We start from the raw sequence: 20,733 nt of genomic DNA, 5'->3' as shown, positions 1-20,733 counted from the left end.
CATAAAGGCACTTAGACATTTTCAAAATATCATCTTTCGTGTTCCACAGAAGAGAGAGTCATATACAGGATTTGAATGACATGGGGTGAACTATTTCTTTAAATAGTCAGCGTATATAGTTTAACTCAAATCTCAGTAGAGCTTGCTGCAAGTTCTTCATTCTTTCCTGTCTGAATTGTTAAATAAATAAAAAAATCTCAGTTCGAATTTTTGCTGCAGTGGGGGAAATAGTTATTTGATCCCGTTCTGATTTTGAATTTTTGTAAGAGGAGGTTCTTGCCCAATATTTTACGGTACCTGGGCCCGTCTTTCAGCCCCTTAATGCTGTGAAGTCATCCTGTACCCGAGTAGAGAAAAAGCCCTAAACCATAATGTTTCCAACACTGTGTTTCTCTGTAGGGATTGTGTTATTGGGGTCAAAGTCAGCATTTCTCTCCCTCCAAAAACCCGGAGTCAATTTACTTCCCGTTTGACCACAGCACTTTCTCCAAAGCCTGAATCATTTTGATGTTCATTGTCATACTTCAGAAAAGCCTGGCGGGCCTTCTTGAGCAGGAGGACCTTGCGGGTGCTTCAAGATTTTAAACTATTGTGGCAGAGCGTGTTACCAATGGCTTGCTTGCTAAATGTGGTCACAACTGTCTTGAACTCATTAGCAAGCTTCTTCTGTGTAGTTCTGGACTGATCTTTAACCTTTCCCATGATCATATTTACCCCATTGGGGAAATCTTGCAGAGATCTCCAGACCAAATAATAATAAATAATCGCACCAACAGTTGTCTTCTAACCAAGCTTCTGTTTGTAGCCTATTCAAGGTTTCTGCAGGTCTACAATCTTGTCCCTAACATCCTGTGGAATGTATTTGGTCTTGGAGAGGTTGAAATGAAAGATACAGATTCTGTTGGCAGGCATCTTTTATATACATATCAAGCTTAGGAGTACTTTCTTAAAGTGACATTACTAATCTATGGTCAATATAATCACATAACCAATCTGTGGAGCCAGAATTCTTGCAGCTTGATAGGGGATCAAATACTTGTTTCACTTAATGAAATGCAAATCAATTTATAACCTTTTATATAACTTTCTTTCTCATTTTTTCTATCAGTTAAAATAAACCTACCATAAAAATTATAGACCCTTCATTCAAAAAGTCAAACATTGGATATCATCTGGTGCCACCAGTCCCAGAAATGACATCATATTATGCCAACCCATTCCAGTATAGAGTGGAAACCACGACAATATTGTCAACACTCTAATAGGTAGGTTATCATATCAATATACCACAGTTGTGTCTCTATTTGGTTTCTACTGGGATATGACAGCTATTCGACAACAAATCTTGGCAAGCAGGAAAATTGACAAAATCAGCAGGGGATAAAATAATTATTTCCCTCGCTGTATTGTAGCTTTTCAGGGGGTCGCATTGAACAGGCCATAAAAAAGAGCTTCAATTCCCAAAGCTAAATCTCACTTATGAGTTCAAAGTTCGAATTTACTGTTTCAGCCTAAAGTCGAGTAATGTAAGTGTTGGTATGTACCAAGCACATATTTGTACTGCTTAATAATGCCATGAGTGGAGATATACACCTTATCTCACCAGGCAGAGAGCTTTCTTTGAGGATGGCTAGAGAAATCTTTCTGTGTGGGCCGAACGAACGCCTTTCGTACCAGCAGGGAACAAAGTGCAATTGTTTGTTTCTACGCACCACTGCATTCCTGACATTTTTCTGAAGTGCTCTGGGCTGGAATCAGCTGGGTGCTGGTGAGGTCATTGAACTCATTCTTACTTTACTTATCTGCCCTTTACCATCAGTGACGAATGCAATGTACATTTAAGTCATGTGTAAATTCTTATGACCTTGCATACACATCTCATTTAGTATATACCTTGATGGAAAAAACAATAATAGCAATAAATAAAACCTGCATTTAATGTGATTATTAAAGGTGGCACCAACTGACCCTTTGTGGATGGGTATGTATATCCTAAGAATACTAGTTTGTACAATATTACAGAAAAATGTTTTTATAGTTAACTCATGGGCCAAGATTTATTGTTGAATAGCTGTCATATCCCAGTAGAAACCAAATAGAGACAAAACTGTGGTATATTGATATGATAACCTACCTATTAGAGTGTTGACAATATTGTCGTGGTTTCCACTGTATACTGGAATGGGATGGCATAATATGATGTAATTTCTGGGACTGGTGGCACCAGATGATATCCAATGTTTGACTTTTTGAGCCAACTTTAGAGGGAATGTTGTAGTGTTTCTGCTTCATGACTCATGAGTTCATGACTGATGTAAAGATCTAATCTCATGAAACTCATGATGCAATGAACAAGATCACGAAGTGAATGTCATCGCTGTCCTTCTGAAACCCCAGATGTCCAAATTCTCTGTTTTTCAGGAAATGTAAAAACACTGTACTTTTTAGATGATTAAATACTGTGTTGTCGAAGTAAACAAGCATTTTTTATTGATTTATTTATTGGTTAGATATTGGGAAAAGCCAGGGACAAATATAAAGGGTGACGACTAAATAATAATAAAAAATAAAAAAATAGGGAGAAATTAGCTTTCAAGGACTGCAGCAATAGGTTTGTTGATTTGACCGTAAGTGCATGGCCGTAGCCAGCTATGAGTTTTGGTTATTTTTTCATATTAAGAAATAAAATGTGAAGCTCTGAATGAATAATCAATAGTTTAAAACGTACTGAGTATCTGCGTTATACGTATATACAGTGATTCAGTCAATACAGTTTACAAAGCTGTTTATTGTCCGTGGTGTAAAAGAGGGATTAGTTTCACTTGAAGCGTGAGCCTGGCGGCGTCATCAGATTGAAAGCTTTGTAAGTGAGTGCATGCGTGCATGGGTATGCAAAATGTGGATTAAGTATTTTAACAATTAAAAATGTTTTCAGACCATAATCTGTGGTTCATTTTATGCATTAATGTAGTTAATGGAGGAAGGATTTTAGTCAATAACCATTGAAAATCTGTTGCCAAAGCTGTCAGAACTTCATTACAGGGTTGAGCTTGAGAGGTTTATCATGAAAGAAGAGACTAGATTACGGGGTCATTATTTTTCCCTTTAATGCCATGCATTGTTCGTTATTGTTTGGCATCACTTATATCAATTACTCAAACAACAAAGATGAGAAGACTTGATATGAATGAGATTCATTCATGTCCAGTTTGAGTTTTCAATATTAATTTAGAACTCAAATGTCAAATTACATGATCACATATTATTGCCCTAAAGAATGCAAAAAAGTATAGCAACTTTAGATGAAACTTCATACAATTCAAAACTCACAAGAATTTTACAGAATCACATTACCCCCCATGTAACCAAACCCAAAATTGTCATTGTAACTTGTTACTGGAATGTGTGGAAATGTTTATTGCTATACACAACTTCCTCTCCAAAACAAACAGATCCTTTAGCTTTTATGCCTTTGTATTTTAATACATTTTAGAATATTTACATCTGAGTGAACCAACCCCGGTGACAGAGTCACTTTGGTATTCCCCAGCAAAGCACGGATCACTAGACCCTTGCACTTTGGACTGCAAGAAGCCTCACTCAGTTGTCATCTCGCTATCATCGTCTTGGCAACCAGGCGTTTGGCTTTGCAATGAACATTTACCCGGTTACAGGCTTGGCATCTTTATTTGACCATTGCCAGCATCACCATGGAAAAGTAAGCTGCTCTACAGATTCCACGGCATACCTAATTTTGATGGGAATTTACTGGATGACTGAATCTGAAGGCTTTGTTACTGTCGGAATCATATATATATATATATATATATATATATATATATATCACGCTAAGTTACAACTTCATTTCTAGGTTTGCAAAATGTTTCTAGGTTCTCAAAATTCCATCTGACTTTATTCGTACAAAGGGTTGTTTAACTACATTTATTAATTAATTTTGGGCAAGCAGAGATCATTCTATATCTATATAAATAAATTATTCTTACAATATAGTTAAATGGTTGAGAATTTGACCAGGAAGACGGTTTGATTTTCAGCAAAAACGCCTACTGATGAAATGTGTAGCTTGACTTCACTGTAAAATGCTTTGTGTAAGAGTGCCTGGCAACTCCAAAAATGTACATATAGTATGTTCACCGTGATAAAGGTTGGACTTTTTCTGGATTATGATTAGTAACTATGGTTAACTAATGCTGGGGCCACAACAAAACAAACTAATCGGGCTGATTTCTCCCCTTCCGACAGTCCTAGGTAAAGTCCAGATGATCTTAAACGGCTCTAAAGATAATCTCATCAGATGGTGTGATATGTGTTACAAGTGAATTAACCTGATCGGAAGAACATCAGAGCCGCCCCGATCGCAAATCTTAAATATTTACATGTTGAATATTTAGGATCAGAAATCCTGATGTGTGGGGGAAACCCCGAGGACAAACACACAAGAACTCTGTTGATTGTCATGTGGAACAAAACATTACCCAATCAGAAAGCAAGCTGACAGAAGTATAACAAACATAGTTATCACATCAACCAACCCTTTTCTTTATTCGGTCAATTTTCTGTCAAAAGCATTACAAACACTATCATCGCAATTACGAATAATTTCAATAAAAACCAGGCTATGTGTAAGTGACGGTAGTGGTTGGAGTCCGAGTGTGGGGATGCTTTAAGGTGGAAGAGAAAAAAGAGGTCCAGTGGAGCTAGTGGAGTCAGTAGACTCTTTCGGGTGACAATGTCAACAGCTATTTTTTACAAAACTGTTTTAATATATTTTTTTAATTACTGTGAAGACATAAATACCACAATATTTTAATTTGCAATAAAATTATATCTAATGCTGTGCCACCATAAAAGGTTCACATTTGTTTATATTGAACAGATATATAATAAACAAAGCTTACAGTGAAATAATAAATAACTTATTCTGAAATCTCGAGAGAATTTGCGAGATTTCCTGTGTTCACAGTCAGGACTCTGTTTGAAAATGTGTTGGTGTGTGGTGTCCTGTCTTCATCACATCACGGCGCACCACACATTATAGGAGCAAAATTATTAAATCTAGGATTTTTTCTCCTCGTGTTTATGGTCTCTCACCATTTAAAACTCTTATAAGATTTTAACAAACATTTTGGTGTGGCCCCAGCATAAGACATTGCTGTATTACGGTGGTTTCATTTCAGCTCCATTGGACATATTAGTTCCTCAGCAGGGCCAAGTAGTAAGTTATGGTTCCCACGCTCAATGTGTCAGTATCAGAGTTAATCTCTCTTCAGGAAGCATTCAGGCATGTTAGTGAACCCCCCCTCTTTAAAGTTGCTGTTAGAAGGTAAAGGCCCAGTGTGAAAGAAGGATTTAAAGGGATATTTCACCCAAAAAAAGTATTTCATCCTTTACATTCCATTACAAACCTGTATGGCTTTCTTGGGCAAAACACAAAATATATTTTATAGAATGTTTGTAACCAACCACATTAGACTCCATTGATTCCCATTTTATGGACACGAAACCCCCAAGACATTTCTCAAAATATCTTCTTTTGTGCTCCACAGAAGAGTCATATTCAGGTTTTGCATGACTTGAGGGTGAATAAATGATGACAGAATTTTATTTTTGTGAACTATCCCTAATTCAAGTCCAAGTCTGAGCCTGATTAGATTGTTCCTCTTCCCTCACCACTGATGGTTCATACTGTGTTATGTTGTTTCCATTCACAGTGTGTTTACAAATAATCAATGATTTTATTATGGTTGTGAATACCACCAAAGGCTGTTTTCTTCAGCAACATCAACATCCGTTCACTTACCAGTTGCATTTACATCAGTACTTAACTGCACAATGTTCCTTTCAAGTCTCACGTGTGTTTTTGGAAAAACCTAAACAGATTAAATATATATATTAAGTATATATAAAATCGAAATTGTCAAATATTATATATTTTCTTTTACTTTGATCCAGCTAGCAACTACCTCAAAGCACTATTAATCCATTGTGGGAAAAGGACTTGGGAGAGATCAGTAACCAGCAACTTAAATCAACAACAGACCATGAGAAGTGGTGCAAGAGAGCAAAAGTAGATTGCATGTCTTTTGAAAAGGATCAGTCAAACCTAGATCTACACAAGGCATACATTTAGGTTCAGCAGTTTCCAGTTGTGCCTCAGGCCTACAGTATGAAAAACCCTCGACTTGACCAAGGTTCAAATTAGCTCTTACTTTTTGGGTGGATAGCGACAGTTTCTTTCCACATAGATTGTGTAAACATTATCGGGCAAGTTGATAATTATGTTATTTTAAGTTGGATTGGTCAGTAATGAAGGATATTAAGTCTCTGTGTGTTACTTGAAAAAGCTGTAGAATTAAGGCTTTGGCTTAATGATTTTTGCTGAGCATCTGTTTAGAGAGGATAGTGTGGAATGGGCATCCACCTCCGTCTGGCCGCTAAACCCTCCATATGCCCTCACACCAGGTGATGACTCAGCGCTCCTTTGCCATTGTCCACACCCTCCGCACGCACCATCCCTGTCCTTTTGGACATGCTGGCTCTTGGCAGATACAATAAGAACAGTTTTATTAGATTACTTGGTAGGCCTGGCCTGTTTATTTATAGCGGGGGGCTGCTTTCTTCCTCTCTGCCTCGAGGAAAGGGCAGCACCACCGCTAACAATGCATTAACCTCATCAGTGTTCAAGGCGGTGCGGTTGAGAGCTAATTTCACAATGTCAGCTCTTGTGTTTGTGCATTTCCTCTGCCTTTTCCAAGTATTCAAAATGGATGTTGCCGTGGTACGTGTGCGAGTTGTGTAAATACAAATGTAAGGTTGTCAGTGAATGGTGCAGGATTGACATGGCTTGGCCGTATTCGTTTGTGTGCTATTGCTATTGTTATCTGATTTTTTAGCTGTGCCGAGAAGATGGCCTGATGATTTTGACTCCAGGCAGTGTCAGCAATTATCTCAACCAGCCTCCCCTCCAGTATTGGTCCCAGGTGGACAAAACAGTGTCGCGCCAGCCATGTGGCCATGCGTGCAAGCTTTAGTCTGGTTACCATTGAACAGCGTTTTATTGGCAGATTATTACCTTTCAGCCTTTAAAGCAGAGGTTCTCCACTGTGGCCCTCGAGGTTCATTTTCCTGCAGAGCTTAATCTCAATTTAATTTACCTTCTAGTATTTCTTAAGACCTTTGCTGTGTGACACCCTTGTTTACTCATTTACTATTCCCTATATACAGTTCTGCAGTATAAAATGCTCCTTGTTCAATTTACCGAGTTTAAAGTTATTTAAACTATTAAACTTAATCCATTCAAGTTAAGACTACATTAATAATTTGTGTTTGTGTCCAGTGTATACCCGCGGTGTATGTAGATAGAAATAGCTCACTATAAGGTAATAAAAACATAAAGCCACTCTCCCGTACCTTCTCTGGATCTGTTCCACATTGGTGGAATGATCTACCTGCTTCTACAAGATCAGCAGACTCGGTTGCCATCTTTAAAAAACGCCTAAGAACGCATCTCTTCCGTCAACACGTCTCTGATTGATATATCCTAATTCTTTTCCCTCTCCTTCTAAAAAAAAAAATGACTAACCTCACTATTCTTAGGTTTGTATACTGTGCTAGGCTTTAATGGACTAGTTTTGACGCGCTTATGTATTTTGTTGCCTATGTTGTTATAATTGCTTCCAATGTTTCCTCATCTGTAAGTCGCTTTGGATAAAAGCGTCTGCTAAATGACTAAATAAAAAAAAAAACACATTGGACCTTTAACATAGAATTGTTGAAACTGGGCAGAAGATTCCAGTTCCCGCATCCTTTGCATGAGACTGTACAGTATTTTTAATAGTGTTATTTTACATGTTTTTTAATAAAGACAAAGACTAGTGTTTAAAATTAATTGACAGAAGACAGGAGATGATATTCAGTTATAACCGTACCTAGCTCTGGTGTCAATTGTTTGTTGTCTATTGTCTCTTTTCCTTGCTAGCTTGCTTCCCATCTATAATGAAAACGTAGCCACTCTATCATCAGCTCCCAAATTTTGGATGAGAAAAAGCTCTTGTGAAACGTTCCGTCACAAAGCTTTTTCCCACAATTTATTCGAAATCACATTTCTTGGTCTCTGTGAAGCAAGAACGCCCCATGAGACATCCCATGTGTATGCACACACTAACATTGACGCATATTTAAATATTTATGTGGTGGAACAGGTCCAATTGCAGATAATTTCAGAGACAGAAGTAGATAGATCTCTTCTGCCAAGTCAGCTTCGGCTCAGGTGCCTCAGGTGTTTTCCCATGAATACTAAATGCTGTTCTTCTGGAAAACTGCCAGCCGGTGGAATATACAATGAAATGACATTGGATGCAGGTAGCACAGTGCACACAGATATGAAATATGATAACACAATACTGTAATACACCAGGGTTGGGAATCAGCGGAGACTGGAATACAGAAATGCTGTTTTATATGAGTATCTGGGTTGTACGATAATATTGCAATTTTATGTTTGGTGTGTTTTAATATTTTGCAATTTTTTACTCTTTTTTTTCATTCAATTTAAAGGGAATATCCACCCAAAAATGAAAATCCTGAATTAATAACTCACCCTCAAGTAGTTTAACATCCCTAGGACCTCCAGTTTTCCCCAGAATTATTAGCAGAATTTTCATTTTCGGGTGGAGGTTCCCTTTAATTGGAGTTTAGGGGTTATATAAAGTCCTGCTTCATTGTACAATACAGATAATCCGGAATGCCAGAAATGACACTTTTTTACTGTGGTGATCATAACCTAAATGTAGTCATAATCTACATTTTACATTATTGTGATGTATATGATTGTGAAAATACCTTGATATAACAATTCGCATCTTAAATTTGATTATTGACCTGCTTTGTCATCTTAGCAGATGATTAGCAATGTCTTTTTTATTCATATCAGATTTAATGATTCATTTGAATCCCAGATTGTCAAGGTGGACGCATTGTACATTACCCCTCCCATTAATGGTTAAACGTTGGTCAATATGACATGAGCATGCAAATGTAAGATCTTCTGTTTTATTTGACCTCTCAATCTTACGTGCGAGTGCATGTGATGGCTGTGATTACAGTAGTGTGCATGTCACATTTAATTAACACTGTAGGGCAGGAGGTCTGTCCCTCATTCCTCTCTCAGCAAGTCGGGTTGAATCAATAGCCACCGGCTTTTCTTATGCTGCTCTTATGGGTTTATCCAAAGGCTCAATGTCTTTCACTCAGTCTGCTGACATGTCTGCTTTTCTGGAAACGGGTGCAGAATTTAAGTCCTCTGTCATCATTTTTGCAGTCAACCAGGTCGATGGACAAACACCCCTGAGACTGGCTTCTGACCTTATTATGTGAAGCAAGGTGGCTGTTTCCCTCTCTTTGTTAAAACTAGTTCAACAATGGCTTAGCGTGCCGAACCAGGTGCGATGCGACATGTTTAAAGTGTTCTGTCCTCACTGGACTCAATAAAAATTATTGCAGAAACATTGACCGAAAATTTGAATCAATTAATTTTCGAGTGTTTCTGATGCAGCACAAAGAATCTTAAAAATGAAGTTTGATGCTGAGTGTATCCTGCAAAAACATTTGTTATTTTATAGGCTTTTTCTTTTTGCATTCCTGTTCGGAATGAATAGACAGCATGTCATGTTTGTTAACTGGGAAGGTATCATTATTTTCTTTCTTGTTCTGCAATGCTTTATCACACAACTGCTTATTAGAACAAAACTTGATGAACATGGAATCACAACAGATGTGATTTATCTCTTGCCACACCTCTGTAAACTGAAATAATACATCGCCATAGCAAGTAAAGGAAAGCTGATTGAGGATTAGACCACACCTTATCACTACCTGTTTTGTCAACTGTGTTATGTCTGGAGGAATGTACTGTTGAGTCTATTTGGATTGTTTATTTAAAAACCATTTGTTGATTTTACAGAACATGGTGAACCTCTTACATTTGATCTCCACCTCAACATGGCATTTTATCTGTGAGATTTAACTTGAATTTATCAGCTCTTGTTTTTTTCTAAGATGTACTCTTGACCCTGTGCTAATATTGATAAATTCTAGTCATAACCTGAATCTAAAAGGGTCATAAGAAGTTCGCAGAGTTCCTCATTATGAAGTAATGAAACACACACAGTATTCTATAGTATATATTGCTCTCTGTAAGGCTCAAGCAGTCATGTGTTTATCCATTTCTTTGTTTACCTCTGTTAACTAAAGAACAGATGTAATTGCTGTAATATCATGTAAAACATCTTGATTCTGAATACAAATGTCAATACAACACCGATTTTAGGAAGTACAAGTAAAGTTCATCCAAAAATGTTAATTCAGTAAACATTTACTTACACTCTTGTCATTTCAAACTTTTATTACTTTCTTCCACTGAACACAAAAGAAGATATTTTGAAGAAAGTTAAATTAAACGGATACGGTGAAAGAGAAGTACTGTCTCTAGGGAAACAGGCCCACACCAAGCTGTAGCCCCACATATCTCCTCAGTTCTCATTCGTATAAGTAAAGCACAAGTCAAACAAATAGTGGAACGCTGTTACCACGGAAAACTGGCAACCGAGCACAATAACCCCCTAATGCTTTCTTGTGGGAGCCTTCAGGGAATTTTCAATAGTGTGGTTCTCCCAAGAAATGGGCTGTAGGAGATTTCCAGCCAAATGTTCCAGATTTCACATAGTAGTAATGGAAATGAGATGTGAATGTCAGGTTATGTAGAGCAGGAGTCTAAGCTCTGTGCAGTTTTGTTAACCTGAAGCAATGCTTCTGCTGAAGAAAGCATATTTGAGTGGATGCTGCCCCGTGTGCAATTGCTTGGGGAAAAAGCAATTTAAAAATCATTACCTTATTGAACTTTAGAGGACAGCCAAAATCTAAAAGGCCTTGTTAAGATAACCTACATTTGAACTACTGTATGCGAGATGTTTAAGACAAGGACCTTTGTGAAAGATGTGGAGTTCAGTTTAAATCAGACATTTTTCATTTAAACTAAAAAATTATATTTGCATCATTTATATAGATGTCTTTAATCTTCTTAAGTACAACATAAAATTACTAAAATATCAAACCTTAAACTGTACCTTATTTCCTTTAAATAAACAAAATACAAATAACGTTGGGTCACCAGATTTACACCAAATATTATTATTATAGAAATGTAAAATATTTGTTTATATTATGTTTTTTGTTGTAGTAAGATTGGCTATGTTGTATTTTTGTTGAAAATAAGAAACGATATTCCTATTTTTATTAGGCACCCTAAAGTATTTTTACTACCGGGAATTAGAAAACAATTTCTTAAAACTTTGTCCTGATCATATTGCTTCTGTCCAAATTCGCTGTTCTTCAGGAAATGGCTGTAGTTTTCAAATGATTGAATACTTTTTGGCAAAGTTGAGAAGCACTTTTCTAATACTTTTTATTGGTTACATGTTTGCAAAACTAAGTGATAAACATGAAGAATGAATAATAATAATGATTTATCTGAATTTTTTTAAATAACTTAATATGGAGAGACAAGCTTTCAGAAGGGCAGCAGCCATATCTATCAACATTTAAATGGATTAAAATTGTATTGATTTAACTGAGCGAAAATTTTCAAGAGAAAATAAACGATTTAAGGGAAGAAGGTGTTCTGTAGTAGTGTAGTAGTATATACTTACTGTATATAACTAGGGTAAAGGTATTACTGAAGGAGTGCCATTGGAATATCTAATCATGTGATCATCATCAGTTTATCTATCAACATGAGGGTAATGGAAAATATCCGCTAGATTCCAGAAGAGGTCACATGCGTGTAAATGAGTGCGTTAAGGGCTGACAGAACGATGAGAGAAAGTGTGACGCTTGTGGTGTCCCATGATTCCCACCTGACTGTCTCGCATCACCAGAAGCTCTCGTGATCACCACGCTAGCTTTCTTGCTTCAACACCCTCATGCAGTCAAGATCAGATTTAGAAGAAAATCGTTTAGAAATGCTCAGTTCTGCAACGTTCTGTGGTTTATGTTCAGACTAACTGAATATTGTGTGTATCCTGCATAATATATTTAAGAAATATTATGTTAAACACATCTTCAGAACATTTATTATAAAACATTACAAGTTATAAAGCATTTCATGTTAAAATCTTTGTCACATTACCTTATTGTCTTTCAATTTGTGTATCTGTTTCTATTCAATTTAGCGAATCCACGTAGCATGGGCGGCGTTCGGGGCTAATTTCAGTAAAGCCTGAATAGCTGAATAGAGTCCATTTACATTTTGCGTCTTTTGTATACAGAAGTTCATTATTTTAAATGTAGATGCACTGCAAGCGCTCAAATAGAGAGCAACACACCACATGTGGTGTGGCATCCTCTTTATTCCTAGCATCAGTGCTGAAAATCTATCTATCCTTTGCTGGAACCTTCACAACTAGCGCAACTCATGGTTGCTTAGAAACGTCCAATGCCACAATAGCGCAAGCTCCCGAGCGCTTTGAAAAAACCAGGTGGCGGCAGGCTCAGGTGTTTAGATGTTAAATGTGTATTCTGACATATTTATGGATGTCTATCGGCTAAGCCTTGGATCGGCAGTCACCCTAGAATCGGCCTTGCCACGTAGTATCTTAAAAAATACAAAAGGCAATTGTGTGAAAAATGTGTCTAACTTATTTTGCACATGTCAGACATGTTTTCACTTTATCACGCTGGTTCGCGTCAATGTGTCAATAAAAATGGAAAGTAGCACATTGCACTGTGGGATACATTTTGACATCTAGTAATTTACCACTAAGCCGCATCTCGGTGCAGTAGTAAAAAATGTAAAGAACAGTTTGTCTGGGTTTAAGCGAGCAATTAAACCTGACAACAATCACATATTTTCCTAAATCTTACAAACAGTATATACTTCCGTATATAGGCTACTTGAGAAATGAAGTAATATGGTAGTGTGATATTCTATAACATATTCTTAACACCCTCCAACTTAAAAGTTTGGTAAAGGAAAAGGAAACTTTTATATGTACTTAAAAAAACTTGGATCAGTTGAATGTAGTTGTCAGGCAGTGTAGCTCTTGCTATCACATGAAAACAAGCTTCCAGAATTGTGTGGCCTGTTAACATTGAACCGCCACCAATGTTTAGACAAACATTGGAAAATATTTCTTTCTCCCGCTTTCAGGTTTTGGTTTTGTAACATTTCCTTCTATTCTCTCAAAGGGACTTTCCTCTTGGTTGTGGACTTTGTACAATAAGTTTCAGACTGGAATTTGTGTGTGGGCGTACATATGAAAAGGTTTTTACTCGAACAAGCTGTTGTTACCGCAAATCGTTTGCCATTGTTTTTGGTGTGAAGTTTAACAACGGCGGCTTGTGTTACCCATGCTCATAAAGTACTAATAAGCATGATGGGTGGTCGAATGGTAGCACACACTGCTTCGGTTTCATCGTGGGAGTGCAGAACAGGCTGAGGGAGGACGACACAAAAACAGCCTAACTTTATCACGAGGTTAATCGAAATTACACTTGGGGGTTTGGTTTAACAACTCAAATGTTTTATCTGGGGCTATTAGCTGTGCTGTTACTCTCACAGATTACACAGAAGGGAGGACGGGAGGAAATAGTTTTGTGGAATTTTGGAATGAACTGCACCCTGTGACGCATCAGATTTTGAGGAAGTGCTTCCTGCATGTTAGATTAGATGAATAATAAAAATGATTTCATTAACATTTCAAACATGTATGACATTTTTTTTCTTCTGCAGAAAACATTCTTTCAAACAACTTCCTCTGTGTTCTGCAGAAGAGAGAAAGTCATACAGGTTTGAAATGACATGAGGGCGAGTAAATAATTTAAATTTTTGGGTGAACTATCAATTATATTTGATCAGTCACATTCAAAATTAAGCTTGATATCACGTGACAATCTCAGATATGAAATACCTGTTTCAGAGATCTTGGACCTCTTTGACACATATGACATGGACATCCTATTAAAAACAAAGATTTCCGGATGTCACTTCCTTAGAGGACATCCTCTCTGCTTTGTGATGTTTACACTTTTTAGCATAACTTGTATGTAAAGATGACTGAAGTAAAGTAAAGCCGTGTGTTTGTGTGCAAGCTGGGGTAGTCTTTGCTAAGAGCACTTAGAGTTGAGCTCTCCATCTTCAATAGGCGGCACACACCACATTCTTGCCACTAGTGGGCACTAGGTAAAACACAACGTTAGAAATGCGGCCCAACAGCTTTGCATACAGTTTAAACTCACATGTCACAGCATAGCAACATTCGAGAAATTTTAATGAAACATTTAGTGTTTTTGAAACAATTGTGTTTTAGCAAATGGTTTTACTATTGTCACATTAACTGTATTGTTTTGGTTGAAATGTTTTAGATTGTACACGTTTGGCAGTTATGTGAACAATTAGGTATTATTAACTAATGTAGGTAGTTATTGAATCCAAATTAACATTTTCTGGAAGATGTCCATACAATAGTCATCACAACATCAGGGTGTTTTAGGTTGTTGCTTTGAACACTTTTGTCAGCTTCTATTACCTTTGAATCCCTAATTAAAAGTCTAAGGGATTTTGTTTACCCGTTTTATAGTGCACTTTAAAAGTGTTAGTCCGGCCCCTTAGAAAGGTAATAGCACAATTATCCTCAAACTGCACAAGTTAAGGAGTGTGTTCGAATCACTGACTTTAAGTATAATTAATAGTAGTGATGCTTGAAAGCTCCACTAATTATCTTTAATTAAATTTGATCTTATAATGAAACCAATCTCTCTCTCTCTCTCTCTCTCTCTCTCTCTCTCTCTCTCTATATATATTCTCAGGAGGCATTTGTGGAGCTGTATGGCCGACAGAGGGATTCTGTGTTCCGTAGTTCCTGGTCATCAATAGTGACGGTCTTCGGTCTGGCTGCTCTCGGGGCCGTTGGCTTGACCATAGGGGCCTACCTTGCACAGAAATGAGGACCATTTTCTTTCCTTACTCACTTGCCCTGTTTCTCCATCCAGCCAACTCTCTCCTCACTGTCTCAACCCTCTTCTCCATCCCAGAAGACATCGCTGTCCCAGGATTGCTCCTCTTCAAAGCTTCTGTCCTACACTCACAGTCTTTCTTCTCAGTTCTCAAACAGAAAGACAGAATAAAGCACGAATTCAATGTTCTGCCTTGAAGGGCATAGAAGAAGAAAATAAGGTGAAAGTGACATGGGCGACAGAATCAATAGTTCAGATATCAGTCTTTCAGACAACAAATTCACAGAGTAGCACATATTAGGAATTGGTGTACTTGTATATTTATAAAGGGGCTTAAAAATCAATGGAATAACAGTGGAAGGTTTTAAAGAAGTTCCTATGAAATCCGTACATCCCAATAAGCCCTTATACTCAGGTCATCTGTCAACCTACAAATTGCTTTCTATGAAAATTTTTTTTAAAAATAAGAAATGACACTCTTTAGCTTTAAGGGACTGTGATAAGGATGAGACGGATAGTCGAAGAAGATTAAATAAACAGCATGTATTGTTGTATATGTGTAACCTTTTCATTGAAGAAGAGGTAAAACTTCAACAATCAGTGATCCTTGGCGGGGACCACTATGTGAATCCTACTTTATAGACGTTTCATAGCATAACATAAAACATAACATAACAAACAAACATTACTGCGTATGCTCGCGTTTCTATATGGAACTTAACTTCCACTACACATCCACAAACAATAGATAATTTCTGATAACAAGCAAAAGAAACCGAGAAGAACCGTTACTTGCCTCTCCAACATTTTGAATTGACACTGCGATTACCAAGCTCAACGGCTAGATGTCAATATCCCATACGTTTTCTTTAAATGCGACAAAGTAAAGTGACCCATTAAACGAATTATTTATTTAATACAATCAACATCCAACAAAATTCAATAAGTAATTTGTCTATTACAATTATTATACAATAAAATAATATAAATAAATATTAATACACAGTAAATCTAAATAGTTATATTATAATACACTAGCCAGACCGATAAACAAACAGAGACCGGAGGTTCCTTCTATCCAGGCATATGCGTCTGATGAAACCGTCTATAATGTTTTCAAGCTTCCTCTTATAAAACATTGTTTTAGCGTAGCAGATTTCAAACATAGCTTTCTTCAAAATGAATGTCATGCCAAACATGTTGGTTTACTCAACTACACCCTTCTCTATTCTTGTTTATATGAGACCAAAAAAAAAAAGAGTAAATCTCATAAACCGTGTCCTGGTCACATTTCAGGTAGTACGCATATCCAAAATAAAGAAAAAAGTATATTTTGTTTGAAGAAAATGAATAGAAGAATTTAGGATGTTTTGCATTGTGATGTTGTTTTTTCTACATTTGTCTCATAGTAACACAAAAAAATCTATATTTTTTTATTTTTGTGTGAAATGTGAGCAGAACATGTCTTCATGAGATTTTTCCAGTTGTCCATATATAAGACCTGACTCTTTTATTAACTATTACTATTTTATTTATAAAGAATCCTGTTTAGGATCCAGTATAAACAAATCCATTCTGTGTTTCCTGGATTTGGTGTTTACAGTTGGAAGTTCCTAAATGTTTGCTTGGACTGATGTAGCATCGGTTTTCATCAACAAAATCTCATCTACAGACTGTCATTGTATGGGGTGCTAACAAACATTTGAAAATGGTTACTGCTTTGACTTTCAGTAGGTAACTAATCAATGTTCCTTGTAATTCTTTCTGGATCATTTTATGGATGTATGCTCCTTTTATCACATATCATCTTAAATCTACAGTATTCAGTGGGTGGTCAACCATGTCCGGCAAACCGATAAACCTGCTTGTTACAGGCTACACGTGGAACACGTCAACTGCCATGTTTGTATGTATTTGCATGGTCAACAAGCAACAATAGCTATCACAAAAGAAGCATTATATAAAACAAGTTTGCTTCTGAGGTTAAGAGTGTGTGTAACAGTAGTGTCATAAATTGATGCTGTTTGTCTCTAGTTCACAGCAATTACTTTCTCTAACTCACTAACAGGCTAAATGTGCTCATTTGTATTTAATACAGATAGCTATTTATTTTAGGTACCTTAAATCATTAAACTTTACTTTTATAAGATCATTTAATTAATTACTTTTATTTTAATGTTCTTAAATTCTCTAAAGGATTTGGAGCAATATTAGATCCTAATTTGCTGAATTACTGCTGCTTAAAGATATAAAGATTATAAATTATATTAATCGTATTTGTCTGCTATAGATGTCTGGTGATATAATGAATGTTAATACTTCATCTAGTCAATTCCACTGTTAATGTAGTACGACAGACCACATTTAAAATTGTTCCATAATTCAACATACAACAATATTCACAACTTCTGTAATATATTTCAGAAACAATATCAAGAAACTAGAAGGGCAGGACATGATTTAATCCATTAGCAAATTACTGGATTGTGAAAAATTGGAGTTTTATACCAGGATTTTTTGAGACAAACCCGAATGCAAGTTTGCACTGGATTATGAAGGACTAAGTCCCTTCCTAAAACACTGTCTGTACTTTTAAGTAGACCTTTTGTCCAGGACGTAGAGGCCGAATGTCAAGTTCACCTTCAGGAGCCTCTCAATGGATCCTAGTGCACAATAAAACCAGGAACGTGTATTAAGACGTCACAAATCTCTTTACAGTCTCTTTCCTGTTGTTTGCTTTCACCACATGTTATTTTCACCATTAGTGATTCATTTCTAGAGAATGTGTTTAATTTTGTAATAATTCCTTGTCTAAAATTAACATTTAATTTGACAGGTTTGATCTTCCTTGAAGGTTATTTTCACTAAAACCAGCTTGTTGAAAACTTTTACTTGGGAAAATACATGTCTTACTCTCACGTCTTTTAGTTTGTAAAGCTATGTGATATATATATATATATATATATATATATATATATATATATATATACATAAATTGTATAAATGTGACCCTGGACAACAAAACCAGTCTTACGTGTAAATTATTCGAAATTGAGATTTTTACATCAACAGAAAGCTGAATAGTTAAGCTTTTTATTGATATATGGCTTGTTAAAATGGGACAATATCTGGAGGAGATACAAGAGTGTAAAACTCTGGAAGGGTGCAAAAAATCTAAATATTGAGAAAATCGCCTTTGAAGTTATTAATCCGAGGCACTGTAGCAGGCCATCCTCTCACAAAAATAAAGTTTTTATATATTTTGGGTTGAAAATTTACAAATTATCTTTACGGAACGTGATCTTTACTTAATATCCTAATTATTTTTGGCATAAAAGAAAAATCTATAATTTTGACCCACACAATGTATTTTTGGCTTTCACTAAAAATGTTTCCGTGCTACTTAAGACTGGTTTTGTGATCCAGGGTCACAAATGGACTTTCATTTGGAATAGTATAGTGCTTTGAAGCAGGACAACTTTGTAAACTAAAAGAATACATCCTTCATTAAACTGTATATAACCTTAGGTGGTGTTTCATGTACACTCACTAGGGAACATGTAAGGCTACATACACAAAAGCACCTGTTTCTGAATGATCCTGTCTTGCAGTGTTACACCCTTCACAATTTAGGGAAAGCTGCTACAGAAGTATGGCATAGGAACAGGTGCGCGCGCACACACGCACACACACACGCACACACACACACACACACACACACACACACACACACACACACACACACACACACACAGTTACTGTGTTCACCGTGCTGTCGTGTAGTGTTGAGCCACCGCTTAAATAAGCTATTAGACTCAATTAAAGACGCGTTTGCGTCAGTGAAATGACTGATTTGTGTTGATTTCATTCATATATTTCTGGATATATATATTCTATATTTCAAGAGATAAAGGACTCACGTGTGAGGTCTCCAACTTCTCGAGTGATTCTGATGGAAACCAAACACAAGGTACCACCGCCACAAGCACGTGCGTGTTATTATTTGTTCCCTCGACATCAAAGCCCCTTCATGCTTCACCCCTAAATGCCACACGTGTAAAAATGACTCCCCCGGGCAACCTTCCACTTTGCACTCATTCTCTCGCGAGCACACACACACACTTTTCTTTTTATTCACCTCATTTCGCTCTTCACACACACAGACGAATCTGTGAAAAGCATGATGCGGTATACTGAGAGCGTGCACGCGCGTGAGACAGACGGTCCCTTGAGGAGAGAGTTCATCCCTTTTGAGCAGTGTTCTGCCCGTCTGCACCTATCCCACTGGCTCTGCCTTCCTGCATATGGACACAACATGACTGGAAAAATAATAGAACATCACAGCCAGAGGTTGGAGAAGCTTGATGGGAGCGACAATTGTGATTATGTGAACGATCAATATTTGTAGTAATTTAATGTTTAAGTGACGTTTGCAGCTGGGTTGTTTTGCAACCTTAGCTGATCCTTAAACATGATTCAAGGCATTTTAATTTGTGATCGCAGGGGCCAATCGATATAAATCGTATGTATGAATACACATCATTATGCATCTTTATGCAGAGAGATTGCACCATATTCCAAATGGTACGCCACAAGCATGTTATAAAGCTGAGGGCAGCGCCGCACTGTGGACAGCTTGTGTTAAAACATATGAAACTACTGATGATAAGATGGATAACACTTTCAAGTATTGGAATTAAATTCATGAATTTTAGTTAATGCATTAGCTAATTTCCACATAGCAGGTATAAGTAAAACATGGTACTGTAGTATTTCACCCTATAGTACCCACGTGTGATGATTTAAGTAAATCTGCTGAAGTTACATATTTTGATATTACGAAGTAAAATGAATGACTGCAGTGCTTCATAAATATACCCACAAAAACACAATTCAGACAAACATATTTTCAATTTATTTCGTCTCAACTTAAAAAATGAAAACAATATGTGTCATTTTCTGTTGGTACAACTGTACATTTTCTGAATCTGGACTGAAACATTCCATAGTTCAACGAAAAACAGATGTAGAATCAAAAAATAAGAATGCAATCAAAAACATGATTCATTTTTTAAACCCATACATGTGAAACAGTATATGGCATGTGTTGTCGGAGCACTTGTATTTACAGTAGCCCAGCATATATATACTGAGGTGCAAAGAAGCGCATTTTCCATTGGCAACTGCAAGCTTTGACATTCATGCTCTTTAGTGCATGCCATGGGTAGCACACACCATTTTTCACACCAAAATAGAAAAATAAAGCTCTGTATATATATTTATATGTAGTCTCATTTCATAGCACATTCTTTGTTCCAGTAAAAATACAGCCCTCAACAGTCAGTGTACACTCGCTTTAGTAATACATTCATTTCTCCTTAAAGGGGTTTCTAACTTATAGGGGTAAAGGCACAGTTGATACAGTATCAGACAAAAAGGCAATCTCCTGAAACCTGTCCAGATTTTATTTTACCCAAAACATTTAAAGAAAGCCACAAAAAATCTTGCATCAAGATGATGTAGCTCATTAAAACACCACCCTCCCCTCATTACCATAATGCTAAAAAAGTGTTTGTACGTTTGTTGTAATGTCTTTCTTTTTAATAAATCAAAGTCGCTCATGAAAAATATTAGTTTTTACTGCAAAAACGATGTATTAAAGTAATGAGAATCTAATGAACATACCACTTAAAATAAAAATCC

General features: G+C 36.6%; 1 protein-coding gene across 1 annotated transcript in view; it reads left to right on the top strand.

Moving 5' to 3' along the window:
- The window catches only part of bcl2b (BCL2 apoptosis regulator b), a 32,743-nt gene extending 16,740 nt beyond the window's left edge, over window positions 1–16,003 (top strand). Inside the window, exon 2 of the mRNA XM_079452413.1 lies at window positions 14,884–16,003. Coding sequence (XP_079308539.1) covers window positions 14,884–15,021 — 138 coding nt within the window. The 3' untranslated portion in view covers window positions 15,022–16,003. The remainder of the gene's footprint in view (window positions 1–14,883) is intronic.
- The last annotated feature ends 4,730 nt before the right edge of the window (window positions 16,004–20,733 follow it).

Source organism: Barbatula barbatula (genome assembly GCF_947034865.1).
Source record: "Barbatula barbatula genome assembly, chromosome: 3".
NCBI classification, from domain to species: Eukaryota; Metazoa; Chordata; class Actinopteri; order Cypriniformes; family Nemacheilidae; genus Barbatula; species Barbatula barbatula.
The sequence above is the reverse complement of the archived record's forward strand: the minus strand, read 5'-3'. Positions and strand labels throughout refer to the sequence as shown.